Below are 20,631 nucleotides of genomic sequence, written 5' to 3' on the forward strand. Positions count from 1 at the left end.
CTTAGAGGAAATGCTTTCAGTTTTTCACCATTGAGAATGATGTTTTCTGTGGGTTTGTTGTATATGGCCTTTATTATGTTGAGGTAGGTTCCCTCTATGCCCACTTTCTGGAGAGTTTTTATCATAAATGAGTGTTGAATTTTGTCAAAAGCTTTTTCTGCATCTATTGAAATGATCATATGATTTTTATTATTCAATTTGTTAATATGGTGTATCACATTGATTGACTTGCGTATATTGAAGAATCGTTGCATCCCTCGGATAAATCCCACTTGATAATGGTGTATGATCCTTTTAATGCGTTGTTGGATTCTGTTTGCTAGTATTTTGTTGTGGATTTTTGCATCTCTATTCATCAGTGATATTGGTCTGTAATTTTCTTTTTTTGTAGTATCTTTGTCTGGTTTTGATATCAGGGTGATGGTGGCCTCATAGAATGAGTCTGGGAGTGTTCCTTTCTCTGAAATTTTTTGGAAGAGTTTGAGAAGGATGGGTGTTAGCTCTTCTCTAAATGTTTGATAGAATTCACCTGTGAAGCCATCTGGTTCTGGACTTTTGTTTGTTGGAAGATTTTTAATCACAGTTTCCATTTCATTACTTGTGATTGGTCTGTTCATATTTTCTATTTCTTCCTGGTTCAGTCTTGGAAGGTTATACCTTTGTAATAATTTGTACATTTCTTCCAGGTTGTCCATTTTATTGGCATATGGTTGCTTGTAGTAGTCTCTTAGGATGCTTTGTATTTCTGCGGTGTCTGTTGTAACTTCTCCTTTTTCATTTCTAATTTTATTGATTTGAATCCTCTCTCTGTTTTTCTTGATGAGTCTGGCTAATGGTTTATCAATTTTGTTTATCTTCTCAAAGAACCAGCTTTCAGTTTTATTGATCTTTGCTATTGTTTTCTTTGTTTCTACTCTGATCTTTATGATTTCTTTCCTTCTGCTAACTTTGGGTTTTGTTTGTTCTTTCTCTAGTTCCTTTAGGTGTAAGGTTAGATTATTTATTTGAGCTTTTTCTTGTTTCTTGAGGTAGGCTTGTATAGCTATAAACTTCCCTCTTAGAATTGCTTTCGCTATATCCTATAGGTTTTGGATCATCGTGTTTTCATTGTCATTTGTCTCTAGGTATTTTTTTATTTCTTCAGTGATCTCTTGGTTATTTAGTAACGTATTGTTTAGCCTCCATGTGTTTGTGTTTCTTATGTTTTTTTCCCTGTAATTCATTTCTAATCTCATAGCATTGTGGTCAGAAACAATGCTTGATAGGATTTCAATTTTCTTAAATTTATTGAGGCTTGATTTGTGACCCAAGATGTGATCTATCCTTGAGAATGTTCCGTGCTCACTTAAGAAGAAAGTGTAATCTGTTGTATTTGGATGGAATGTCCTATAAATATCAATTAAATCTATCTGGTCTATTTTGCCATTCAAAGCTTCTGTTTCCTTATTTATTTTCATTTTGGATGATCTGTCCATTGGTGTAAATGAGGTGTTAAAGTCCCCCACTATTATTGTGTTACTGTCAATTTCCTCTTTTATAGCTGTTAGCAGTTGCCTTATGTATTGAGGTGCTCCTATGTTGGGTGCATATATATTTATAATTGTTATATCTTCTCCTTGGATTGATCCCTTGATCATTATGTAGTGTCCTTCCTTGTCTCTTGTAACATTCTTTATTTTAAAGTCTATTTTATCTGATATGAGTATTGCTACTCCAGCTTTCTTTTGATTTCCATTTGCATGGAATATCTTTTTCCGTCCCCCCACTTTCAGTCTGTATGTGTCCCTAGGTCTGAAGTGGGTCTCTTGTAGATCACATATATATGGGTCTTTTTTTTTTTTTTTTTGCGATACATGGGCCTCTCACTGTTGTGGCCTCTCCCGTTGCGGAGCACAGGCTCCGGACGCGCAGGCTCAGTGGCCACGGCTCACGGGCCCAGCCGCTCCGCGGCATGTGGGATCTTCCCAGACTGGGGCACGAACCCATGTCCCCTGCATCGGCAGGCGGCCTCTCAACCACTGCACCACCAGGGAAGCCCTGGGTCTTGTTTTTGTATCCATCCAGCAAGCCTGTGTCTTTTGGTTGGAGTATTTAATCCATTCACGTTTAAGGTAATTATCGATATGTATGTTCCTATGACCATTTTCTTAATTGTTTTGGGTTTGTTTCTGTAGGTCCTTTTCTTCTCTTCTGTTTCCCACTTAGAGAAGTTCCTTTAGCATTTGTTGCAGAGCTGGTTTGGTGGTGCTGAATTCTCTTAGCTTTTGCTTGTCTGTAAAGCTTTTGATTTCTCCATCAAATCTGAATGAGATCCTTGCCGGTTCCCTTTCATCACTTTAAGTATATCATGCCACTCCCTTCTGGCTTGTAGAGTTTCTGGTGAGAAATCAGCTGTTAACCTTATGGGAGTTCCCTTGTATGTTATTTGTCATTTTTCCCTTGCTGCTTTCAATAATTCTTTGTCTTTGATTTTTGCCAATTTGATTACTATGTGTCTCGGTGTGTTTCTCCTTGGGTTTATCCTGTATGGGACTCGCTGCGCTTCCTGGACTTGGGTGGCTACTTCCTTTCCCATGTTAGGGAAGTTTTCGACTATAATCGCTTTAAATATTTTCTCGGGTCCTTTCTCTCTCTCTTCTCCTTCTGGGACCCATATAATGCAAATGTTGTTGCGTTTAGTTTTTTTCCCAGAGGTCTCTTAGGCTGTCTTCATTTCTTTTCATTCTTTTTTCTTTATTCTGTTCCGCAGCAGTGAATTCCACCATTCTGTGTTCCAGGACACGTATCCATTCTTCTGCTTCAGTTATTCTGCTATTGATTCCTTCTAGTGTAGTTTTCATTTCAGTTATTGTATTTTTCATCTCTGTTTATTTGTTCTTTAATTTTTCTAGGTCTTTGTTACACATTTCTTCCATCTTCTTGATCTTTGCCTCCATTCTTTTTCTGAGGTCCTGGATCATCTTCACTATCATTATTCTGAATTCTTTTTCTGGAAGGTTGCCTATCTCCACATCATTTAGTTGTTTTTCTGGGTTTTATCTTGTTCCTTCATCTGGTACATAGCCCTCTGCCTTTTCATCTTGTCTATCTTTCTGTGAATGTGGTTTTTGTTCCACAGGCTGCAGGATTGTAGTTCTTCTTGCTTCTGCTGTCTGCCCTCTGGTGGATGAGGCTATCTAAGAGGCTTGTGTAAGTTTCTATAACTTCTTGATAAGAAAGGACTTTTTAGGTTTGACCATAACCCAGAAGTCATAAAGGAAAAGATGAACCAATCTCACTATACAGAACCTGAAAACTTCTGTATAACTAAAACCACAATAAACTAAGTTAAACAAAGTCTTTAAAAAATAAACAATACTGATTTATTCTACAACCACTGTAATGTACTAATTCCTATTGTCAAGGCATTCTTTCCTGTATTCATTAGGGGCATTCTGAAGTGCAATCAAAGTAATGGCTTTCATCTGAGTAAAATAATGCTAACAATTAACAACAGCTAATGCATGTATGTCATACTCAATGTTTTACATTTTCTAGTCATTGACAAGCTGAATATCTTTACATATGGGATAAATGGAACAAATTCACATATATTCAGCAGGAGTGGCCTAATCCCACTCTTTTCTTAAATAAAGATGTTTCAGGAGACCTTGAGACTCACAAAGATATGCAAGTAAACCTGAGCCTTTAACAGGATTTAGGCATGCTACTAATCAGGTATTTTACTTTCTCTTCAGATATGGTTTAACCCATTGATGGTTTACCTGGTTGTGCTTTAAATTAGCACAACAGGATTATACCAAAGTGAATTCCTCTTCCAAGGATGAAGGTGGCATTTTGTTCATCAACAGTGTTCATGTTTCACTCAAGTATAACTTTTATTAATCCATCTCCCCCAACCCAATTGGTCACAGAGACATATAGATATAGGTTTATGATAATGACTATTCCATGATAATAATAATGAGAAGTATGGTGCAGTGGATAGAAACACAGACTCTGGAGCCATACCACAAGGGTTCAAGTCCTGACCACTTACTGGCCACATGACCCTGGAGAACGTTGCTTAACCTTGTTATGATTCACTTTTCTCAACTGTAGAGATGCTAATGACAATAATGCCTAGTTATCCATGCATCCATCCACCCATTATTCGTCATATGTCTATTCTGCAACAGGAGCTTTACTAGGAAGTAGGAACATAAAGGTAAGCAACCCTCCAGTTGCCAGCTACTGATAGGGTCACTTCAGAAGCATCTGGCCTCTTTCACCTTATTCAACATGTTCATTTGAAATGAACTGTAATCGTCCTCTATCACCAAAAAATTCCCACTCCTCCTCAGTTTTTCCCATATCATTAACACTTCTTATATACAGTTGCCCAAAGCAAAAAAGAATCATGTTTATTATTCTTTCTCTCACTCTCTGCTGTCCAATTCATGCAAGTCATATTGGGTCCAACTTCAAAATATATCCCAAGTCTAACTTCTTCTCCAGATGGGACTTTTAGAGAGTTCTTAAATTAAAAGCCCAGTGCTGGTGACTTCCCTAGTGACACAGTGGTTAAGAATCCGCCTGCCAATGCAGGGGACACGGGTTCCATCCCTGGTCTGGGAAGATCCCACATGCCGTGGAGCAACTAAGCCTGCGAGCCACAATTACTGAAGCCCACACACCTAGAGCCTGTGCTCCACAACAAGAGAAGCCACTGCAATGAGAAGCATGTGCACCACAATGAAGAGTAGCCCCTGCTCACCACAACTAGAGAAAGCCTGCATGCAGCAACGAAGGCCCAACGCAGCAAAATAAACCAAAAACCAAAAGACAAAAACAAAACCCAGTGCCAAGCATATAGTGGACACTCAATAAATATTTCTAGAATGTTATATGACATAACCATACCATAGGTTTAATTAAACACAGCAAAGCACAAAGAAGAAAGTGGTTAAGATTTGCTTTCTAACTGACACTAAATATCAACCGTCGCACCTGGCCTCCAAGATAACCCCTATAATTCCTGCCACTGGGCATTTACACCCTTATACACTGTCCTAGGGTTAGTCTGTGTGGTCAATGGCATATAGCAGAAGTGACAGCATGTCAGTTCTGAGATTAGCTTATAAAAAACCTGCAGTTTCCATCTTAGGCACGTGCTCCCACACTCGCTCTCGCTCTCTCTCGGATCTCTTCTTGCTCTAGGCAAAAGCAGCTGCCTTGAAGTAAGCAACCCTATGGAGAGGTCTATGTGGCAAACAAATGAAGCCTCTGGCCAACGACCAGTGAAGGAATGAGGGCTGCCAACAACCGTGTGAGTGAACTTGGTAGCGGATTCTCGAATTCCAGGGAAGATTTAAGCTGACTGCAGCCTTTGTTGACAACTTGAGGAACTTTCCTGAGAGAAATGGAACCAAACCACTCCCAGATTCCCAACCTTCAGAAATTATGTGTGTAGTAAAACATTAGTTGTTTTACTGAACTGTTAAGGTTTGGGGTAATTTCTTACACAGCAATAGATAACTAATACAGAATCTGATTTTTTTTTAATCTAAAGAAAGTATTTAATGGAATATTTGACTTCTGAAAATTTATGCATTTATATCTATAGCACTGTTCGCATTCAGGACTCAGAGAGAAGTTTACTCTTGGTCTCAGGCAAGCTGTCTTATGTCATTACTTATCTACTTAAATTAACTCTCAGCATAATCACTCTCTGGACATTCCACTCTATTTTGCCACTTAATCATGTGAAGGAAACCAGACTCTCTCTGTCAGCAAGTAATATGGATAGAAAAAGCTGTAAGTCTACTCTACATGATCTTTCATATTAACATACATCTAAAGCAAATGTGAACTTCTCCAGAGAGTAAAGGACTTAAAGGCTATCAGATCAAGGTGTTCCTGAAAGAGATTCTGATTATCCAAGTACGTACAAGTTCTCCAGTTCTAGTAGAAAAATTAACAATAGGGGAAGTGGAAGACAAGAATTGCTATTGTTTTCTGGGTATTTTAAGAAATATTATTGGCCTTACATTACAGGAAATGTTTTTGTACTATCCTAAGCCAAATCATTATAAGACCATTCTATCTTGCAAAAGGAAACTAGAATACAAAACATAAAATTTTGGGCAGGAGAGGGAGGAGATGAGGGAGCATGTGTGTATGTATAACTGATTTAGTTTGTTGTAGAGGGAAAACTAACACACTATTGTAAAACAATTATACTCCAATAAAGATGTTAAACAGAAAAAAAAAAAAAAAAAAAAAATTTTGGGCAGGCCCTGACTTTTCTGACAGTTCTTTCCCATTCAACTTCACTGCTTCTTTAATACTGATATTTCTCAGGATCCTTTTGCCAATATATATGCTGCCTGAGCCACTATCATGGCTTTAGTTATATCTCTACTTATTCCTAAATCTACATTTCTGACTAAAACTATTCTTTCAAATTCCAGATCCAGTATTTCCAAGTAGATACCTTGGATCTCTACATGTATATGTGGCAAACATCTCAAATATTAACATGTTCAAACATTAACATGAACTTATTACCCTCATCACCAATCAGCTATGACTCCTTCAATATCCTCTTTGGTTAACTGTTATCAATCACCTAATCACCCACAGTACAAATCTCAGAATTACCCTCAGTTCCATCCAGGCACCTAACCTTTTGATTCATGCTTTTACTTTTAACATATTTATGCCTTTATATTTAAAACTGGTTTCTTGTAGATAGCATAGAGTTGGGTCTTGCTTTTTTATCCACTCAGACAATCTCTGCCTTTTAATTGGGGTTTAGGCTATTTACCTTTAATGTAGTTATTGACATGGTTACTTTACATCCTACATCTATTTTTACCATCTGTCCTTTATTCCCTTTTGATGAAGGTGCAAAAGCAAATCAATGGAAAAAGAATGAACCTTGACCTAAATCTCAAACCTTGTACAAAAATAAATTGGAAATGGATCATGGACTTAAATATTAAATGTGAAGCTATAAAACTTTTAAAACATAGGGGAAAATCTTGGGGATCTAGAGTCCTTAGACTTGACACCAAAAGCATGATCCATAAAATAAAAAACTGATAAACAGGAGTTCATCAAAATTTAAAACTTTTGCCATGAGAAAGACATGTGAAAAGGATGAAAAAAGAAGCTAGAGACTAGGAGAAATTATTTACAAGCCACATACCCAACAAAAGACTAGTATCTAGAATATATAAAGAACTCTCAAAACTCAATGGTAAAAAACCCACAAACAATCCAATTAGAAAATGGGCAAAGACATGAGGAGATATTTCACCAGAGAGGAAATACAGATCACAAGTAAACAGAAGATATTTAATACCATTAGCCACCATCCTGATGGGCAATGTAAATTATAACCTCAATGAACTATCCTCACATGATCAGAATGGCTAAAAGAAAAAATAGTGGCAACCCCAAACAATGGCAAGGATGCAGAGAAACTGGATCACCCATATATTGCTGATGGGAATTCAAAATGGTACAACCACTCTGGAAAATATCTGGCAGTCTCACAAAATAAAACACAACAACCACACGACTCTACAATTGCACTCTTTGAGCATTTATCCCAGAATAATGAAAACTCATGCTTATATAAAATCTGTACACAAATGTTTATGGCAGCTTTACTTGTGATAGTCAAAAATATTCTTCAATGTGTGTATCGTTAAAGAAACTGTAGTACGTTCGTACTATGAAATATTAGTCAGCAACAAAAAGGTATGAACTATTGATACATGTAGTATCTTAAATGAATCTCCAGAGAATTTGGCTGAGAAGAAAGATAATCCTATTTGATTTCATTTATATAATATTTTGAAATAACACAATTTTAGAAATAAAGGGCAGAATAATAGTGGCCAGAGGTTAGGACACGCATACTGGGGCTAGAGATATGTAAGTGTATCTCCTTCTATGATGCAACTGTTCAGTATCTTGTCTATGATGATGGTTATGTGAATCTGCACACTATCCCCAAGTAAGGCTGCCAGGTGTCTCTTAGTTGAGGGCATTAAGCTAAGTAAAATAAGTCAGAGAAAGATAAATAGAGTTGGCCTTCCATATTGTGGGATGTGGAACCTATGGATATAAATGGCTGATTGGGCTATGCCATTTTATATAAGGGACTTGAGCATCCACAGATTTTGGTATCTGCAGGGATCCTGGAGCCAATCACCTGCAGACACCAAGGGATGACCATACAGTACAATCTCACTTATATGTGGGTTAAAAAAAAAAAGCTTGTAGACACAGAGAATAGATTTGTGAGGGTTGCCAGAGGCAGGGGACGGAGGGTGGGCAAAAAGGGTGAAGGGGGTCAAAAAGTACAAACTTCTGGTAATAAAATAAATAAGTCATGGATGTAAGATACAGCATGGTGACTACAGTTAATAACACTGTAGTACATATTTGAAAGTTGCTAAAAGATTAAAAATGTTCTCATCACAAGAAAAAAATTATAACTATGTACGGTGATGAATGTTAATCAGACTTATTGTGGTGACCATTTCACAATATATACAAATATTGAATCATTATGTTGTATACCCAAAACTAATATAATGTTATATGTCAATTGTATCTCAATTTAAAAAGTTTTTTAGTCTGGAAAATTATAAACAGCTGATTTATTATAGTAGAGTTATATTATCTTTTTTACTGCTAATTTTATTCTATTTCTCTTATTATTGCTCTTTAAGAGCCTTAATAATAGCTCCCATAGAACATAAATAAAAAATTTATTCCTAAAAAAAATTTTAAAAACAAAGCTCATGGAATGATGTCACATGTGCTTAGAAAGTAATGGAGTTGAGTCAGAGAAAACTGGTCATGGTTCCAGGTACGAGTAGGGCTGGATAATGGTCATATGTCAGAAAATGAGAGTAAGGCCAAGAGTTGGCTCTATGAAGGACAGACATGGTGACAAGAATCTAAAGGTAGATCCAAACTTAGGATACCATGTTATCAAGGAAAAAAGACTAGTGGGATAGAACTACCTTTAAAGTCCTAGATGTCCATTCAACCAGATGTAGGATAGATAATTAACAGAAGTAAAAAAAAAGCTAACCTAGTTGTGTCTACTTCAAAATAAAACCAAAAAACCCCACAACAACCAAAAATCAAACGTACGACGTAAAAGCTGCGAGTCAGTGTCTTACTGACGACTATAGGCCAGGAGATAACCCCTCAGCTCTGAGAAACTGTTCTGAAGAGGTAAGGGGAGAGGGTCAGTATATATGTGATTTTGGCGAAGGTGGTACTTGCAACCAAGCACACATTTTGGTAGAAGGTTGCTGCTAGTCATGAGGAGCACATATCTCATGAGGAGCACATAGTTTCAGTGTTTTTCTAAGTATGGAAAGATGCAAGAATCCAGGTTTATAAAAAATTTCCCCTGAAAATATCTAACTATCTGTTAGATAAAACTGTTCTGCCAGTTTTCCCAGAGCACAGAGTGCCTCATTCTGCCCTGAACTCCTTTCAGGGGGTGATAAAGGTCAACAACTGCAGTGGCTAAGGACTTAATTCTTGTAGAACCTGGTGGCAAGTGACATTTTTTAACTGGCAGTTGTATCAACAAGTTAATATAGGCTGTCAGATGTCACTGCTATTGGGAAACTGAACTCAGCAGAAGAAAATTCAGTCCCTTGAGGTAATATGGTACTAGCCAAAACATCAAGAAAAAAAGACAAACCTAATAATTGCACAGGGACACAGAAGTCAGGGTGGGATCTGACTTGAAATGCAGCTATTGACCTGGGGATGCTTTTAATTTAAGATAGTAAGTTTCCTAGAAGTATTCAGCTTGAAGAACACTGTCAAGTAGCCAAAACCAAAACAAAACAAAACTCCCAGTTTATGATGTGTCATGCAAAACAAAAATCAGAAACAGACATGCGGAATTTTATCAAATTGGAAATAACAGATTGAGAAGAGCCTTTTATAAGACTCTTTTATAAGCCTGTTTAAGAGCCTTTTATAAGACTGTTTAACAGTTAAAGGTTAATTCTCTGAGATACCCACATGATTTATTCCTTCACTTCTTTCAAGTCTTTCTTCAAGTGTCCCCTTATCAACAGGCCCTTCCTAGAACTCGCTGTATAGAATACCTCCTTTTTCTTCCTGAATGTATTTTTCTTCAGAGAACTTATCACCATATGGCCAACTGTATAACTGCTTGTTTACTGATTGCCTGTCTCTCCAAAATAAAATATAAGCTCAGGAATTCTGTTTCATTTGCTGCTATACATCTATCACCTAGAAGAGCACTTGGCACACATTTGGCACTCAGTAAATATTTGCTCTTGAATAAACAAATAAATATCAGCATACCAAAGATAAAGATAACATAAGCAGGAAAAATAACTTAAATGTGCTTATCCTATTTACCTATCCATTTAACCAGGACAACTAGCCAGCACTTTTTTTTTTTTTTTTTTTTTTTGGTCAGCCTGAAACAGTCTACTTCTGTGTAGCTAAAAACAAGAACAACAAAAGACTTGGCTTTAAAAGGGGCCCTTATGTAGAGTCAGTCCTTCCGGGCTTTGTTTGTAACCTTTCTGAGGCAGCACTGGTAACATCTGGCATTGATAGGAAATCCTCAGAATTTCCAAGAGTGTGAAATCAGTTGATTAAAATGAACACACTGGCAAAACCAATAAAAAGAAGTGATCATGGAAATTTTGTTCTGGGAATGGATTACTAGTGGCTTACAATCCTACTGATTAATTCTTCCATATGCCTTTGGGTATTCATATCTGTTAAAGAGTCAATCTTCTTCTTTGAATTCTGGCTGGGTTAAAAGTAAAACATCTACATAAATGCTTAAACTCAGATGTGTTTCTGCTTTTAAATGTATTTGCAATAGTGCTCACGGAACTAGATCTTAAAAATCTGTCACTTGTAAAAAAAAAAAAAAAAAAAAGGAAAAAAAGAAATTTAATCAAATGTATATATTCATTCCTCTTCTAGGAATTCAGAGTGAAACTAGTTATGAGGCATCCTTGAGAGAATTGAGGAGACAGTCACTCAAATCATTTTCTGTGTTTTTGGTTGAGAAAGACATGACTATACTAGTGGGACTATACTGACATTATTACCAGGCACAGCTCTAGTCTTTAAGACTTGAAATTGGAAACTTTTATTCAACTTTAAAGGCTAGCCTTCTCCAGACATCATCTGCTCTGAAGACCTTTTAATTGACTTGGTTGACTCTCATCTCCTTGCTGTACAAACATATATTGTTAGCTGTATTGCAATTATTTCTTTGTTTTTTACTCTAATTGACTGCATGAATATATCTTAAAAGTGAGACATTTTAACTAAGTACTGTGGAAGTACAGAAAAGGAATTGATGAGATTGAAAGGTCTCCACAGAAAAATGGGATAAGATTTTAAGAGGGGCAGATGAAGGAATGGGGAGCAGGAAGAGACAGGAAAAAAGGAGGAAGGGACAACTCAAGTGCTGACAGTGATAAACATGCTTACTCAAGTTTTAAGTCTTATACCACATTCCTGCTTCTCTTAATTTCCTTTAGCTCTTTGCTTGAATCTGCTACAACCATCATTCCCGTGCACTTTTACTTTGCTATAAACCATTATCCACTACCTTTTAAATCTTTCTTCTACTCCTACCCAACCCTACAAGCTGATTCAACGCTTTGAACGTGGGCAGATGACTCATGCTCCAGTAAAGAGTAACATAAAGTGTTAAGTGTTTGCAGTAATGACAGAAAGGTAAATCATTTTCAAATGGTATCAATACAGTAATACTAAGTTTTTCTAGAATTTAATAAGTTTTCCTGTTAGGCTAAAAGATCTTTTTATATAAAATAAACATATTCTATCAAGATAAATTATAAATATTTTCTCAAGCTGAGAAAGTTTTGTTTCTATGTCTAAATAGAAAATTTATCATTAACAGGCTTGAGAAAAATCCAAAATGAGAAAACTGTTTTCATAGGTATAAATTTGAGATGGAAAAAGGCCCTGAAGAAACACTTCTCATCAAGGCAAACATTTGCTGCACTCAAAATGAATAAAATAAATTTAGAATATTTTTCTTACATTTAAAAATTTCACTGTTCCACACTTTCTTTTAAACTTGAACATATTTGTTTCACATACTTTCTCATCCAATTTTTTTGCGTATCTCATATTCTCAACGTTAACTCCAATTATGGCCATCAAAACTTTTAATGAGAATACTTTAAAGTTTTGAACAATTCCTCTTTGATCAATTTTGTAGTAAAAGAACATAGTATCTTGTTTGTGTTTTGGAAAAGAAAGGTCTTTTAGAGAAGAATGCTATAGAAATATAAAGGAAGGGCTTTTTTTTAATGTTTAATCTTGACAGCACGATAAAATATTAACAAAGTTCTTCTCATACAATGAGACTCCTGGCTTAAGCAAAGAATAATTCTTGTACATATACAAACTGGTTTCAAAATTAGAAATCCTTAAACATAAAGAATGAAAAGTGACTTCTTGATTTGTTATACCTAAGAGTGAAAAAACCCAATCTAAAAGCTTAAGCATTCAAAGAACTGGAATCAGATATACAAACAGGAAAGCACCTTTGAACAGTCCAACTCCCTCACTGTACAGCCAAGAAGCTAGAATCCTAGAAAGGTCAAGTGAATGCATATTAAGCTTCTCTGATTCTCTGCTTCTGCTCTTAACACAACACTTTCTTACTTTCCTATTTAAAATAAAAATAGAGGACTTCCCTGGTGGCGCAGTGGTTAAGAATCCATCTGCCAATGTAGGGGACACGGGTTCAAGCCCTGGTCTGGGAAGATCCCACATGCTATGGAGCAACTAAGCCCGTGCATCACAACTACTGAGCCTGCGCTCTAGAGCCCGCGAGCCACAACTACTGAACCTGTATGCCACAACTACTGAAGCCCATGCTCCACAACAAGAGAAGCCACTGCAATGAGAAGCCCGCGCACTGCAACAAAGAGTAGCCCCTGCTTGCCGCAACTAGAGAAAGACCACACATAGCAACAAAGACCCAATGCAGCCAAATATAAATAAATAAAATAAATTAATTTTAAAAAGTAAAAAGGACAGAATAACCAAAAAAATAAATAAAATAAATAAATAAATACACAGATTAACATTTAATTGCCTACATACACACATCTTAACTTCATTTATAAAGAATCTGCATTAGCAACTAATAGTTTAAGATTCCTTTTAGGCTATCCATAGAAAAAAACTTTCAAAATATTTCAGATTTCCAGATACTTCAGTGGAATAGCCTACAGGATTTGCTAATCCTTCATTTCTTTAGACTGTGGTTTCTTACCTGTTCTTGGTCATAATCTTGTTTGAGAATCTAATCAAAGCCACAAGACCTGTCCCCAGGAGAATGTATACAACAGGAGTTTCAGTGATTTTAAGGTCATCAGGTGAGATCCTTTGCACTATATTGTCAAATTTGCTTCAGCATAAACCAAACTACCACATATATTTGGACTATCTTAATCTTCCAACAAATAATACATTTTCCCAGAACCACAATTTGACATTGGGTGCTTTTCCTAAATTGAGGGCCAGCAGGACATGGCACACGTTCTACCATTAGAACACAATCTGCTGTGGTTCATGTGTAAAGATTCACAATATATTTCTGAGATAATGCAAAGATTTTCACTTGACACCCTGGAACATTTTCTTTCATTAAATGAAAACTACATAATCTACTATATTTCCCTTTTCTGCCTTGTGTCAAATGCAGCCGTTCCCCTTAGCCTAGATTTTTCTGCCCTCCTCACACTGCTCCTCCCACCCTTCTCTTGCCCATGTTGTACTGGCTTTTATTCTTTTACTAATGTGTTAATGAATTTGTGTTTTAAGATTTTTATTTATTGCTTTTTGCAAACATTTATTACATTCAAAATGAATAATTTTTAGGATAATGGATATGAATAATATTTAGAATAATTTTCCTCACATTTCTCACATTTAAAAACTTTGTTCCACACTGACTTTCTTTTTAAACTTCTTAAATGTAGGTAAAATTTCTATACAATAAAAATCTTAAATATTTAGCTCCATCAGTTTGGACAGTTTTAAAATTATAATCTGCTTTAAATCCTTTTTGGAAGCAAGAAGGGTATATAAATCAATAAATAGTTGATTCATTCATGACTTGATCTGTGTCTGTCTGGCAGGGGAAACTGGTGGGACTAGAAGTAAGACAAGGTAAGACACCATAACAACTATATAGACAAGAGTAACAGGGTTAGTCTAAAAAGATAGCAGATAGCAGAGAGAATAAAAAAAAGGGACAAGATAAAACTGGTATTACTATCAAGGCTAGAAATAACCAATATGAAAAAGAATAGAAAGGAAGAATGGCTGAGGAGCCCACTTTACACATTATTTGTTTATAACGGGTGTTCAACAAGCCTATTTTGTTTTGTTTTGTTTTGTTTGATGCAAAATTGCCCATGTTTTATTTTATTTTTTTAAACATCTTTATTGGAGTATAATTGCTTTACAATGGTGTGTTAGTTTCTGCTTTATATCCAAGTGAATCAGCCATACATATACATATATCCCCATATCCCCTCCCTCTTGCGTCTCCCTCCCACCCTCCCTATCCCACCCATCTAGGTGGTCACAAAGCACCAAGCTGATCTCCCTGTGCTACACAGCTGCTTCCCACTAGCTATCTATTTTACATTTGGTAGTGTATATATGTCCATGCCACTCTCTCACTTTGTCCCAGCTTACCCTTCCCACTCCCTGTGTCCTCAAGTCCATTCTCTACATCTGCATCTTTATTCCTGTCCTGCCCCTAGGTTCTTTAGAACCACTTTTTTTTTTTTTTAGATTCCATATATATGTGTTAGCATACAGTGTATGTTTTTCTCTTTCTGACTTACTTCACTCTGTATGACAGACCAAAGCCTATTTTCAATCTGGTATGAAAAAGTCAGATTTCTTGCCTTCTCAAAGCCACAGCTGTAGCAGAAATTTAGATAAGAACTCAGAAGTTACTCAAATCCTTAAACTTATAATAGTTAACAGAATACTCTCAAACTGATAACAAAAAAATTAGTTACACAACTAAAACACAATGATACCATTACTATAGTGATGAATAAAACATGTACTTTATAGGCTAGCTGGTTATTGACCTGGCTTCTTGATGTAATAAAAATCTGTAAAGTGATGAGTTATATAATGAGATTCATCAAATTTCAAATCAGCTGTAGTTATTTCACCCCCTAAAAAAACTCATTCAAGAAACCAACTGATTCCCAGACTTAACTTTTAGAGGTAAACAAATCTTACACTAAACTGGTTTGGTCTCTATCAAATACAAAAGCAACTATTAAATATCCTCGAGTCCTTGGATTCATTTAATATCTTCGAGTCCTTGGATTCATTTAACTCCCTTTTGTAAGTAGTTACTCTATGATTCTCAAATCTTAACCTAAGGAATTTTAAAGGTATCTAATTTCACTTTGACTCCTTAATTAGAAGTCAAATTAAATGTCTTGAAAAATCTAGCATTCAATGATCTTCTTCCTGTTAAAACACACAGCCCTTCTGCTATTGCTCTTCCTCAGTAGAAACAACTCTCAAAAAAATTCCAGTTTATCAGTATAATTCATGCCTCAGCAAACATGTGAGTATCCACTAAGGGTCAAGCATTGTGTAAAACTGGAAATACAAACATATACTAATATACTGATAACAAAAAGTTTAATTCAATGAACTGTGATCTATCTATTTTTAAGCACCAGTAACTCAAACATGAAAACAAATGAACAGTTAAGTGAGTATTAAGTCAAGTGAATGACATCATCAATATGTGGAAGAATATTCCAAAGTAGAATTAGTACGTTTTATGGTACAATGCCATATTCAAAATGAAGGTAAAAGTAAACAACGTCAGGGCATATAACTGCTTAAATTTCATTATTTAATGATGACTAGAGAAGAGATTATCAATCTGAAAGTCAATTACTGAGAAACTATAACAGAAATTTTTCTCCAGTGAGAACACAAGCTTATTAACTACTCTCTTCATTACCGTTCATTCTAGGTTTCCACCTGTCTTCTTACATGAACACACACTACCTCTTTTCCATACCAACGTGATACAAAGAAATCCAGCCCTTTAAGGTTTTAAGTTTCTTGGTTGTAAGTAATACTCATATTTTTTTGTGTCACTTGATTATAGGTAAATTTCCTACTCAAAACAACAAAAATAGATTATAATTCAGGGGGGATTCATCAACAAACAACAAAAGTTGCTAACCATGAGAGTGAAGCCGAAATTAAAAAGGTACAAAATTAGCACAAAACACGTTACTGAAAAATATTAGTTTTAAATTAGCTAAGTAATTTATGAAAGAAAAATAAATTGCTCTTAAATTTCTCAAATTTCCTTAATTGATACCCGAAAGGAAGGGCTTCAGCCCAAATGACACCAAACTAGAAAATAATAACAGTAAACCACAACTGGATATAGCCTTTTCTGAAAAATGGTAATTTAAAATAAAAGAAACATGCATGTGTCCACAGGTTGTGATATCCTCAATCCCTGAGGAAATAACATCTACATTCAACTACCCCTTTCCCACACATACTTTCTTCTGATTTCTTCGGGCTTCAAAAAATGAGTATACTTTAAATATATAGAGAGAAACCACTCACATGAGCTTTTAAATGAAAACAAAATCTGACCCATATTCCAATACATAGTTAATGTCATATTAAGAGGGGTAAAGGGAGGGCTGGAGGGAATTAAAATTCCAAACCTAAAACTTAGCCAAGTGGTATAACTTTTATTTTCCAAAATTTATTTCAGTGAATTTAGGGAAAAAAATTTTTGTTTAAAAAGACACAATTTTGTTCTGTAAGATTAATACCACATCAAACATAAACATTTTAAAATTTATTCTTTGATCTGCCTGCTAATGCAGGAGACATGGATTCTAGCCCTGGTCCGGGAAGATCCCACATGCTGCACAGCAACTAAGCCCATGCGCCACAACCACTGAGTCTGTGCTCTAGAGCCCGCGAGCTGCAACTACTGAGCCTTGCGCCACAACTACTGAGCCCACATGCTGCAACTACTGAAGCCCACGCGCCTAGAGCCCATGCTCTGCAACAAGAGAAGCCACCACAATGAGAAGCACGCGCACCATGATGAAGAGTCGCCACAACTAGAGAAAGCCTGCTCACAGCAATGAAGACTCAACACAGCCAAAAAAAAATAAATAAATTTATTAAAAAATAAAATAAAATTTATTCTTTGGTGGAAGTGATTTAAAAAATTGGAAGTGCTATAAAATAGTAATTTAATTTTATAGGAAAGAGGTTAGGATGTGAGAAAATTGTTTATCAAAAAGTAAAGAGATCCAGGATTGGAGCCACTCACAATCATAGAAATTAAATTAAATCTTGAGGAGCAATTATGGAAAACAGAAGCCAAGAGTGGCAAAACTTGGTCTCTCAACTAAAATCCTTTTTATAACTAAAGATTCAATTTCTCTCTTTTACTAAACAGATTTTTTAAATGTCATATTAAGATATCACCAACAATTTCAGTTTATAAATACACATACACATTTTAGTTCCAAAAAAAAGTCATGTCCCAAACACAAAAGCATACTGATTTTTGTCCTCTCTCAATTACTACTACCAAAAAGAAAGAAAGAATAAAAAGAAAAGAAAGAAAACTCCCTGAGACATGGCCAACATTCCAGAGGCATTTCTGCATAAAGAGGTAATGGGCAGACTGCTCAGCTAAAGTCAGTGGCCCTTTGCAAGCCTCCTAGGTGTATTCCCAGCAGACACATTATCAGATTAAAGGAACTGCAAACAAACTGGGCTGAAACCTTTCTTTGTCCAAGTCCAGCCTCTTCTTCCTGTGATGTCATATTACAAATCTAGCACGCCTTTCTTTTTCTCTTTAGAGAAAGCCCATCTCACAATACAGCTGGTAACCGAGGAAAAGGCCTCGATTCAGCGAGAGCTAACACGCTTAGGAATTTATTTCGGAACCTTTGAAAGACTCCTCTGCTTACCACCATCTGGGATCCACTGCAGGAATACGGAAGACGAAAACTTCATTTAGAAGGAGGAAGAAGTAAATGAGACCGAACTGGGAATGTTTAAGTCTCTGAAACTTTGCGTTCAAAAGCAAAATAAGATTGCTAACTTTAGCTTAAACATTCTGGAGCATAAAGAAACTTTCATTTTGGAATATTCATCTTAACAACTGAAACAGAAGTTTACCAGACGAGTAGTTTTCTTCCATCTCAGAACACAGCTTTTATTTAAAATTTATAATCCAATGGGTTGGCTTCACTGACTGCATTTTTTAAATGTAGCCCTGGAATCACGGATTTTCTGGAGATTTGAAAATGAAAATATTTTCTTATTGAAGAACCAAGTGGAAACTTTACAGCAACAAATTTCATGTCTCTTTTGGAGGAAAAAGAAATATTTATAAAATCACGCAAAGATCCAAAGGATTTGCAAATACACTGGAGGTTATAAAGGGGTCACAATCTGAATACTAAAGGAGACTGCAGCTGACCAAAGGACTTCAACACTGTAAACTGGACGTGCCTTTATAATGGTAAGCAATAACAGCTCCCACTGCGTCTATGATGACTCCTTTAAGTACACTTTGTACGGGTGCATGTTTAGTATGGTGTTTGTGCTTGGGTTAATATCCAATTGTGTTGCCATATACATTTTCATCTGCACTCTCAAAGTGCGAAATGAAACAACAACATATATGATTAACTTGGCAATGTCAGACTTGCTTTTCGTTTTTACTTTACCCTTCAGGATATTTTACTTTGCAACACGGAATTGGCCATTTGGAGATTTACTTTGTAAAATTTCAGTGATGCTGTTTTATACCAACATGTACGGAAGCATTCTGTTCTTAACCTGTATTAGTGCCGACCGATTTCTGGCAATCGTCTACCCATTTAAGTCAAAGACTCTAAGAACCAAACGAAATGCAAAAGTCGTTTGCATTGCTGTATGGTTAACTGTGATGGGAGGAAGTGCACCAGCAGTTTTTTTTCAGTCTACCCACTCTCAGGGTAACAATACCTCAGAAGCCTGCTTTGAAAATTTCCCAGAAGCCACATGGAAAACATATCTCTCAAGGATTGTAATTTTCATCGAAATAGTGGGATTTTTTATTCCTCTAATTTTAAACGTAACTTGTTCTAGTATGGTGCTAAGAACTTTAAATAAACCTCTTACATTAAGTAGAAGCAAAATAAACAAAACTAAGGTTTTAAGAATGATTTTTGTACATTTGGTCATATTCTGTTTCTGTTTCGTGCCTTACAACATCAACCTTATTTTATATTCTCTTATGAGAACACAGACGTTTGTTAATTGCTCAGCAGCAACAGCGGTAAGGACCATGTACCCAATCACTCTCTGCATCGCTGTTTTAAACTGTTGCTTCGACCCTATAGTTTACTACTTCACGTCAGACACGATTCAGAATTCAATAAAAATGAAAAACTGGTCTACCAGGAGAAGCGACGCCAGATTCTCTGAAGTTCAAGGCACAGAGAACTTTATTCAACATAACCTACAGACCTTAAAAAATAAGATATTTGACAATGAATCTACAATATAAGCTGCCTTAAATAAAACCACCGGGACTTCACTGGGACAGAACCTCCAAGTTCCTTCAACTGTGAAAAGTGTTTTCTTGGACAACTATTTCTCCACCTCTGAAAGAAAATAAACGTGGACATTTTAAAGTTCTAAGTTTTAAAAAAATGTATTTGATGTGTTAAGCATTAAAATGTATTCTACTCTTGTATATACTCCATTTTATTTTTCTGAGCCATTTTGATTTATACCTTCCTCTTCATTAAAAAGAAAAAAAAATCCCTAAAGTTGTTCAGACTCTAAAAGTAACTATGATGTAAGTCATGTGACCATCTGTATGGTCTTTGAATGTCTTAGTATTTTATACTGGATAATTAACAAATATTAAACGTTTCATTTAAGTGTTTAATACTTTTATTCAGCATATATCTAATTTTGATCTCAATCTGAATTGAAACTACTAATCATGTTTCTTAAACTATAACAACATAAATGAGAAAGAGTAATTTGAAATATTCAATAAGCATTTTTACAGTATTTTTCAAAAAACAGTAAAGAAAGTAGTGTTCTGTAGAATGACATACTGACACTATTTGAGGCTCTCAAGCAGTCACACTCAGAGATAATATTTAGGATTTTGTCTTTGTATGCAATTCATAAAAAGCAGATGCTATCCACACCGTATGGTATGTTTTAAAATTACTCTTTTGATCCATTTTCTGCATTTAACAGCAGCCAATTTAAAAATGATATATGCCACAAAAACTGAGAAGGAGGAAACTAACAAAATGTTATTTTGCTAAGTAAATTTAAAAAAATACTATTACAGGTACACTTGAAAGGTACATTTATGTCACAATAAATAACTTGTATTTTAAGTATTTTAGATCAGAGAAGCAACCTAGATAGTAAGCTATAATACTTGGCACTTAGAAAGTGATCAATATATATCTTTTGAGCACTGAAGCCACTGAATAG

At 35.7% G+C, this 20,631-nt stretch overlaps 2 protein-coding genes across 8 annotated transcripts in view; one reads left to right on the forward strand and one right to left on the reverse strand.

The window, feature by feature from the left end:
* RB1 (RB transcriptional corepressor 1) overlaps window positions 1–20,631 on the reverse strand; it is a 132,291-nt gene that overhangs the window by 25,489 nt on the left and 86,171 nt on the right. The window lies entirely within an intron of this gene.
* Window positions 17,991–19,873, forward strand: LPAR6 (lysophosphatidic acid receptor 6). The gene has a single exon (XM_059042275.2). It carries the CDS (start codon window positions 18,641–18,643, stop codon window positions 19,673–19,675), a length of 1,035 nt encoding a protein of 344 aa, XP_058898258.1. The 5' UTR covers window positions 17,991–18,640; the 3' UTR covers window positions 19,676–19,873.

This window comes from Kogia breviceps, chromosome 16 (assembly GCF_026419965.1).
Source record: "Kogia breviceps isolate mKogBre1 chromosome 16, mKogBre1 haplotype 1, whole genome shotgun sequence".
Lineage (NCBI taxonomy): Eukaryota > Metazoa > Chordata > Mammalia > Artiodactyla > Physeteridae > Kogia > Kogia breviceps.